We start from the raw sequence: 9,747 nt of genomic DNA on the forward strand, positions 1-9,747 counted from the left end.
TCCAAGATAAATTATCTTGGAATTCCGTCTTTCCGAGATAATCTATCTCGGAAAGACGTCTTAATAAGTTACTTATTCCATGTTTCCATGATAATTATCTTGGAAACTCGGAAACGCGGAAAATTATCTTGGAAACTCGGAAGGTCACTTTAAGCTTCCGTACATAGGCGAGCGTGCCGTTTGAACCAGTGCCGACATTATGGCTATAGCTTGCGGCGCCCCTCCTAACCGCTCGGCCATTCGACTCACTCATAAGTAATATATATAAAATAATAATAATAACAATAATAATAATAATAATGATAATAATAATAATGATAATAATTATAATAATGATAATACTAATAATAATAATAATAAAGGTGCTCGAATAATGCTTTAATAAAGAATTAATACTTCATACTTCAATAGGATTATTCACGATAGTGTGATTAATCAGACATTTAGTTGTTGATTAATTTATAGAAATATATAATAGGTATATACCATTAATAATGATTCAGCATATATATATATATATATATGTATATATATACGGTATATATGTAATTATTAATTATAACTATAATAAAAACTATAAACTAATTAAAATATGTTTATCATCGCTATTTCCATGAACAGGCAAATACTATAATCGCGATTGAAAAATTACTACTTTTTTTATACCAATTTCTGACCTGAAAAATTCAATGCAGGATTTCTTGTATTTATTAATTAAAATATATTAATAAATTGTACTTATAGGTCATAATGTTTATATCAATCTATTAATTAATTAGTAATTAAGTAATTGAAGATATTACTTAAGATTATATTAATTAAGATATTCGTAAAGTTCGTGTGAAAATTACTTACATAATTGCAGTTTATTTATACGGCATTTCGACAGATGTCACCTCGTGTGAACCATCCTGAGCTCTGCTTACCAAAAATACGCGGTAATCGCGCGATAGTATTAGAATTTGCATACACGAAAACACTTATTATAATATATAGTAATCAGGGATTTCAAAAGTTTTGAAAGTAGGAGGCTGAATCTGAAAAGTAGCAGGCGCACTATTTATCATCAAAGTTCAGAGTGGGGGGTGGGCATGGTCGGGAAATTTTTTTTTTTCTAGATGCCAAGAAATGGCCTCTCCTGCATTCTTGGAGCTGTTTATGGATATATTTTATTAAACAAAATAATGTTTTGTAAGATTTTTTGGTTTTATTCAGCTGGTCATAATGTTGAGTTGTATCATACTGTACTAATATACAGACATATACAAAAGTAATAATTTGTAATAAGTGAATTTATTATAAAAAAAATAATCCAAAATGACTGATATGACATTACTGAAGTACAGTAAAACATTTCGTTTCTGCAAAAGGTAGGTATTTATTGTAGTAACAGGCCCAGATTACTGTTTCACATACTGTGGAAAATAATAAATAGAAGTACTGTATATAAAGGTACTTGTTGCATGTAATCAATTACCATTCCCTTTCCTTATTTTAACATATTTAATACATAGAACATTCTAGAATAACATTTAATTGATCAAAGAAACTGTGTAAACCACATTGGTAATTTTAGGAACACATGACACCATGTAGAATCCAAGAGTAATATATGGAAGCTTCTGTAATCTTGGGTACTTTAGAGGCAAATAAGTCTAATTGGTTAATGATGATGTAAGGTGACCAATGAGGAACTTAGGCAATATAGAATGCTCTGGTGTTGTACAGCTAGGGTATATAAGCTGACAGTTTTATCTTTATTTCTATATTGATACCGGATTCTTGTTGGAGTTTATACAGAATAAAAGTTTATTTGAGAGTTGTTTTACAACATTGTGAGCTGTGTTTATATTTTATACGTCAAAGAAGGATTCCTAGTCATTTCTATACCGCTCGGAAATACGTCAAGTAGGAATTCATGACATTGCATATTAATTGTGTGGTTGCTCCTGGATATAATCAGCTACAACTTTATCATGAGTTGGAGTCTGAAAAATAAAACAAATAAATAAATAAAAGCATCACTAAATACCTTTTTGGACAAATCTGGCTAGGTCTGTATTAATAATCCAGTGAAAAACTTATTTTATAATGTATTTAATTTATTATAATAATTATTGTAATAATAATAATATAATAATAATAATAATATAATAATTATTATTATAATTATAATTATTATTATTATGATTATATTATAATAATCAAACCATTGCAATATGTATAAGCTTATATAATTTAATTTAATAATTGAAAAGAACAATCCTACATAAGTATCAGTAATTAGCATTCTACATACTTAATTACCTTTTTTGAAATTGCCCTCAGCCAATAGGTCTTCAACATGTGGCTGACATCATCTTCAGCTACATGATCATCATGATTGCTCAAATCATCATCTGGAAAAAAATTAATGATTTTTTTTAAAGCTTTAAAAAATATCATATACCAATAGGAATTACAGTACTACTACTCCTGGTACTGTAGACAAGCTTATAAGATAGGCCAGGAGTTAAATTACAATTAATTTGTCAGTCGGCCCCTGTCACGTGACATGTTTGTTATTTTGTTTTGCTTAAATCTATCATAAGTTTTTATTAAGTACAATTTACTAGGCCTATGTATGGTGAAATAATCTTTTTAAGTAAACTATGTGTAGGCTATCCACGATAATTAATTGCTCTATAGCTAGCCTCTTCTTCTAGTGAAAATAGATATAGTAGAGGCTCTCTAGGTCTAATGAGTGAGCAAAACCTCGTGGGCCTTTGCAGAGGCCCATCAATCGTCATTCATGATCAGACTCATGAATCATTTAAGCTGTTTTGTTAATTCACTACCATCACATGTTCATTAAAATACTTACCCTTTTTGGCCTTTTTTGAGAAAAAAAACCCCATCAATTTTCTCTTGCTTTACAACTTCAGTGTCATTTTCCGCGATCTCCGACTACAACTTTTCATAAACAAAAGATTTGATTGGACAGTGTAAGACGATCCAATTGGAAACCGTTTAACAGCTTGTGTTAGGCTCAGTTTTATTATCATGAGGTCAGTTAAGTGTCAGAGGTGACGATGAGTGCGAGATCTGTCAACACAATGTTGTTTTAGCAACAAGTGCGGCGAGATCGCCAATCAAACAGATACATTATCATCATCAGTGTCACATCGGATTTTAAAATAAACAAGCATTAGACAATTGCTATGATTTGAGTAAATGCTGTCTCTTATACACATCTAGATGTGTATAAGAGACAGTTTTGGAAGAGCTAGATAACTTGAGCAAATTATTTGACCCAACGAAAGATGATTTAGACAAATACCTGTCTCTTATACACATCTAGATGTGTATAAGAGACAGGAGGAAAGCTTTTAAAAAATGGCTGCGTTTGCAGGTAATTTACAATAAAATATTTGAAATTGTAAAGGATGTTTATTGTTAGCAGGTTGAATTCGTAGTCCTGAAATTCAGGAGATCATCTGCAAGGACAAAGTGATTAAAAATTAGAGTAGGGTCTCCTATTACTAGTCTAAGCCTAGCCTAGGCCGTAGGCCTAGGCTTAGACTAGTAATTTGAAAACTCGGCGTTTGAAACGTAGCTGAATGAACTGATTTATCACTGCATGGTTCGGTGTACAGAGTAGTTGTATGAATTGTAGTACAGTAATTTGAAAACTCGGCGTTTGAAAAGTAACTGGATGAACTGATTTATCACTGCATGGTTCGGTGTACAGAGTTGTATGAATTGTAGTAATTTGAAAACTCGGCGTTTGAAAAGTAGCTGAATGAACTGATCTATCACTGCATTGTTCGGTGTACAGAGTAGTTGTATGAATTGTAGGAATTTGAAAACCCGCAGTTTGAAAAGTAGCTATATGAACTGCTTTATCACTGCATGGTTTGGTGTTCACAGTAGTTAAGCGAAAAACAACTGAATGGATTGGATTCACGCTCAATGGTTGGGTAAACGAAATGTTTTCTGTGTTGGATGATGTTGTTTTAACAGAAAGACGTGAATAATAGATGTTTGTCTTGACGTCGAATTAAGTAATCTATGACTGATCGGTTTCAGTATTCATTAGTCAGTTTGAGTTTATATTAGATGGTCTTGAATATTGTGGTTTGCTTTAGGTAGGCACTTCAATCGCGAATCACTTTATCAGTGAACGAAATCCCGCACGCTGAGGTCACCATGCCATAAAAATGTAAAGTCAATTTTTGAACTATTATAATTTAAAAACTACTGAACGTAATTCATTATAATTTCGGATCCTGTATTTCACATATCTCATCTCTAAATATTGAAAACGGCATTCAAAAATATTGTATAGTTTTCCCGTTATCGTAAAATAAGTGACGCACCTTCATTTCATTCCAGTTCCCACTTCCCACTAACTCCGTGTGTTAGCATACAACGCTCATTCGGCACCGTGAATTACGACTTTTGTAAACAACGTTCTCTGCATGACGTTTTGAAAAAGCAGAATCCGGACATTGTGATTGGTCCTAACGCACCCATGTGATCGTTTTCTGAGAGATCCGATCTTAAGCTTTGTTGTCGTCTTTGTTCGGAGAAAATCCATTCATTTATTAATATAGTACGGTTAGTTTAAAAAGTTCAATAATTTTTTTGGAGGTCGAAACTTAACCGAATCGTTCGCGAACAAGGTATGTATGAAAATATATTATTATAACTACTACTTGGCGTTATTAAATTTGAGAAATAATTAATAACGAACGGCGGCTAGAGATATTAAAATGTGTCTTTCAATTGTGTGTGGCGGTCGGTGCTAGGCCCTTCGCCGCAGAGCGTAGACTTGGTGCAGTGTAATTAGACACCGCCTGAACATCGTAAATTCATCGGGTTATGAATCTTGTTACGATTCTCGTCCGAACGTGTTTTCAGGCCTAGGTTAGGTTGCATTCTATTGCTAATTATATATGGTATGTGCACAACTGCGGTGTATATTCTTATTTTAGGATTGTAATGTTTATTTAATAACTTTACTTAAGTTAATGTTAATGTTTTAGGTCTATCATTTTCGATGTTTTCTAAAGCGGTTCACGCTAGGGATAGGCTTAGGCCTATGCCTTTCTATAAAGAATATATACTATCAATTAAAATATTAAATAGGGCCAATGCCTGTTATATGGCTAGTAACTAATTATTATATACTGCACATATATATTTTCTACTAATAGGCCTACTAGGCCATATATATTTTTATAAAGTATGTTAGTGTTTTTATTACTATAATTCAATTAATTAATTGTGTATGCCAAGGCCTAGCCTATTAATTATATGTATGTACCGTACATGTGAATATTTTTCTTGTTCTTGCTGAAGTTTGACTTTCTTGTAGAAGTGTTTATTACAGTTGAAGAAAATAATTTTTATTTTATAATTTTTTTTTCAAAAAGTACAAAATATTTATAACTGTAATAATAATAATGGTAAACAAATCAAATATATTAAATATTTTTATTCAATTTCATTTTTAATAGTGAAAACTGTTGTTATATCTCTCTTTAAAGGTTTTCGTATAATGGAGTCCGCTGCTGATGATGTATCCGACGAAGCATCAGTTAACTTAGTTGTAGGCCATAGTCTTCAACAAGCAAGTACTTCTGCCAGTTCTGCAAGTCCAGCTTCTGATGCAGTTCAGCTCGAAAGTCCTGACAGCTTGCCTGCTACTTCACCTGCTGCCAGTAGGGACAAAGAGCCAGGTATGTACATCAACGGCACAAATATGTATTGTAAAGTGAATATTAAAATTTAAGCTAAATATTTTATCATTCATAGAGGTAAATGAAAAAGCTAAAAGTTAAAAACCAGCATTTTAAAAATGCATTAAGGTTCACTGACATCTACTTTCTAAATTCTGAAAGAAAAAAAAGAAGATACAGTAATATGTGTTTAAAATCATCAACATATTATAACTGTCAATTTTTTTTTCTTAATACAGAAATTGGACCATATTGTTCTGCAGCTGGACTGAGACCAATCCACTTTCTAAAGCAAGATGCAACTGTGTATCCAGAACTTGCCACAGATTTAATCAAGAATGGACTTGTCTTAGAACTTCATAAATTTCTAACTAAACAGGGGTACAAAGCTAATTTTGTAGTAAAAACACTCGTTAAATTATGCCCACAGGAAGATGTCAAAGAAGATGCGTTGCGTATGGCTGTGCAAAGGCTAGTGGAACATGAAAAAAAATTAGTACGAAATAAGAAAGGAGAAGCACGTGTGAAAGCTTTGAAAGAAATGAGAGATCAAGATTTCAATATGTTACGGAAAAGAATGCTAAAGGTTCCAGACACCCCAAGAAAAAAAAAAACTTAGGGCTGAACTAAAGAAGGAGAGGATTGCTCATCATGCTGTGAGAAGCAAACTTGCAATGACTGAACCAGCGCTTGATTTACTGAAGAATTATGAAGACAGGAATGAAGCCCTTGAAGAAATGCTGCATGAAGAGAGACAAGCCAAAGTCACAACACAAACCAAGAACACTACTCTCGAAGAAGAAAATAGGGACTTACAGGCATCTTTAGCTACACTTGAAGCAAAATATGCTGTTGTTATGGAAGAGCTAGATAACTTGAGCAAATTATTTGACCCAACGAAAGATGATTTAGACAAATACAGAACAGCCTATGAACATTCATCGACTGTACTTGATGATCTGGAAAATCAGTTAGCGGATGCAAAGAAAAAGTTGACCAGTTTGAATACAAGGAATGTCAACAAGAAAATTAAAAGAAGAGATGCAACTATTTCTCACTTAACACAAAAGGAAAGTAATCTTTTAGATGAAGTACAGGAACTAAAGGAAGAATTAAATGATACAAAGGCTAAACTTAATGAATCTATCATAGCAAAGCAGAAAATTGTGGAGAAGCTAAGTGCTAAAGGGAACCAAAAAAAAAAGGTAGATAAACGTGCCTGGAGACTAAAACAACAGCTGTTATGTCAAACAACAGAGTCATCATACTCAGAAGATGATGTAAAACAGCTAGAAGATCGCATAGATTTTCTAAATTCAAAAAACAAGGAACTTGAGCAGCTAATAGCACTGATGGAAGAGGATGTTATTGTAGGATTTCAAGGTGGCCGTTACAAGGATGAAGTGAGGGAAACTATAATCTCACTGCTTCAAATGAATGTTGCTATGTCTAAAGTAAATGACGTCATTCAAATTGTACTAAAGAAATTCACAGGAAAAAAAGTAGATCGGTTGCCAACTCTTGGAAAAATTTCCCAAATCAGCTTGGAGGCCAGGTATTTAGCTGACGTTGAAGTTGCTCTTGCAATGCAAGCAAACAAACCTGATGATGTCTTGGGTAATTGCATACATGGCGATGGTACAACTAAGTACCACAAGAAGTGGCAAAATTTTCAGGTTACACTACCAAATGGAGAGGCTCGTACGATGGGTCTGATGCAGATGGCTGGAGGCGACACAGAATCTGTGATGGATGCTTTTAAAGAAAGAATAATGGAGCTTGCAGATACGCTTGATACAGTGGAAGGAAGTTCTGGTAGAAAAGAACAGCTGTATGAAGAGTTGATTACCACTATAAAAAGCACAATGACTGATCAAGGCCCATCAATGCCACAGTTCAGTGCAAAACTAGAGGCGTTACGAACGAGCCTTTTACCAAAAGTGGTAAAGCACTGGGAGACCTTGCCGACAGAGGTGCAAGAAAATGTAGCAGAATTTGGGACATTTTTTTGCAAAATGCACCCCTTAATAAATTTTGCAGAAGAAATTAATAAAGTGCTTAAGTCATTGGAAGACATAACCTCCAATGGAAAAAACATACACACAATTGCCACGGCTGAAGCAGGTGTTACTCGCCTAGTTCGAACTGCAAGCAAGGCTTTCCATCATAGGGGCTCAGACCAAAGTGGGGCAGAAGATGTGTTCACCTCATACCTATCTAACCAATACAACACCCACAACCACCTTCCATACTATGTGGGGAACAGAGCGAACATTATTTTTGAGTCTGCTGCAGCAACTTATTTCCATGTAGATCACATAATAACATTTGTGCAGAGCCTTCCTGAACCAAATAAGTTGCTACAAGCTGTTGCAGAAGATGCTGGAGAAATGATTAACAGGGCAGAACTACGAGCACTGGGCATTCTCTTTAAGTGTGTTACAGCTCCATTGTGGCATCGTATTAAGAATGCAGATAACGTATTGTCATTAAATCCTACATTACATCAGCTTCAAGAAAAATTGGAAAAGTGGAAAGACGATGCTACTGATCTATTTAATGGAGAGACTGTATTTGATGATGCTGTTGTAGAGAAAGATGACATTTACGAGGCCTTATTTAAGGACTGTGATGACCCACAGATGGAAATTCTATGCATCCAAGCATTGGAACTAACTACATGTGCAATGCTCTTAATCCTTAACAGGCAATGTGCTGATCAACTTCCAGGAGGGAAATACTGGAACCTGGATGAACAGCGGACCAGCAAATACCAAAATGTCCCATCAACAAACATGATTGGGGAACGAGATTTTGCAATGTTGGACTGCCTTATTAGACAGAAGCCTAATGTGCGTTGCACCCATTTAGAAACATTGATTATGTGGTCCAACAATGGTACTAGATTATGGCTGGATGGCTTGGATCCAGAGACAAAGGCCAAATATATGGCCCAAGCAAGAGCGCATGCCCCTGAAATTCAAGAGAGATACAAGAAACGTATTCAGGAAATAAAAAAGCAGAGGTGGATTAATCTGCAAGAAAAGCAAAAGAAAAAAATTGAAAAAGAACAAAAGAAAGTGCATGACCGAGTAAAGCTGACAAATGATATAACATCGCAGGGTGGAATATGGTGCACAGAAGAAGATATTGAGCATCACTATGAAGGGCTGTGTAGAAACAACAATGATGAAACAGTAAGGCGTGCGATATACGCCCAACTAAACTTCCACCAGAAAATACTGCAAGCAAAGGCACCACTGAAAGAATACTTCCAGCTCTCAAGATCTGTAAATGGAAAACCTGTGAAATATACAAAACAGGAAATGAAAACTCATTTGGTAGAAATCATCACAGCCAATGACTTAAGTTCTGTTGCTGACAAACAGCCAGAAGAATTAATGGACATTGCTGAAGAGCAGCCTCCTGAACCAGTTAAGTACATTGATCCTGAAATTCAGAGTGGGAGCTATGCCGACCTCAAAGTCCAGCTTGCAGGTAGAATAGAGGCTGTCTCTTATACACATCTAGATGTGTATAAGAGACAGTTCGCGAACAAGGTATGTATGAAAATATATTATTATAACTACTACGTGGCGTTATTAAATTTGAGAAATAATTAATAACGAACGGTGGCTAGAGATATTAAAATGTGTCTTTCAATTGTGTGTGGCGGTTGGTGCTAGGCCCTTCGCTGCAGAGCGTAGACTTGGTGCAGTGTAATTAGACACCGCCTGAACATCGTAAATTCATCGGGTTATGAATCTTGTTACGATTCTCGTCCGATCGTGTTTTCAGGCCTAGGTTAGGTTGCATTCTATTGCTAATTATATATGGTATGTGCACAAATGCGGTGTAATTCTTATTTTAGGATTGTAATGTTTACTTAATAACTTTACTTAAGTTAATGTTAATGTTTTAGGTCTATCATTTTTGATGTTTTCTAAAGCGGTTCACGCCTGTCTCTTATACACATCTAGATGTGTATAAGAGACAGCATTTGTACTACGAATACAAAAAAAAA

General features: G+C 34.6%; 1 protein-coding gene across 1 annotated transcript in view; it reads left to right on the plus strand.

Annotated features, from left to right (window-relative positions):
- Positions 1-3,357: 3,357 nt before the first annotated feature.
- The window catches only part of LOC117116991, a 7,131-nt gene continuing 741 nt past the window's right edge, over positions 3,358-9,747 (plus strand). The window contains exons 1-4 of the mRNA XM_033261163.1: positions 3,358-3,391; positions 5,532-5,723; positions 5,963-9,283; positions 9,595-9,598. Coding sequence (XP_033117054.1) covers positions 6,398-9,283; positions 9,595-9,598 — 2,890 coding nt within the window. The 5' untranslated portion in view covers positions 3,358-3,391; positions 5,532-5,723; positions 5,963-6,397. The remainder of the gene's footprint in view (positions 3,392-5,531; positions 5,724-5,962; positions 9,284-9,594; positions 9,599-9,747) is intronic.

This window comes from Anneissia japonica, unplaced genomic scaffold, assembly GCF_011630105.1.
Source record: "Anneissia japonica isolate Jap-2015-1 unplaced genomic scaffold, ASM1163010v1 scaffold287940_len58881_cov143, whole genome shotgun sequence".
Taxonomy (NCBI): domain Eukaryota; kingdom Metazoa; phylum Echinodermata; class Crinoidea; order Comatulida; family Comatulidae; genus Anneissia; species Anneissia japonica.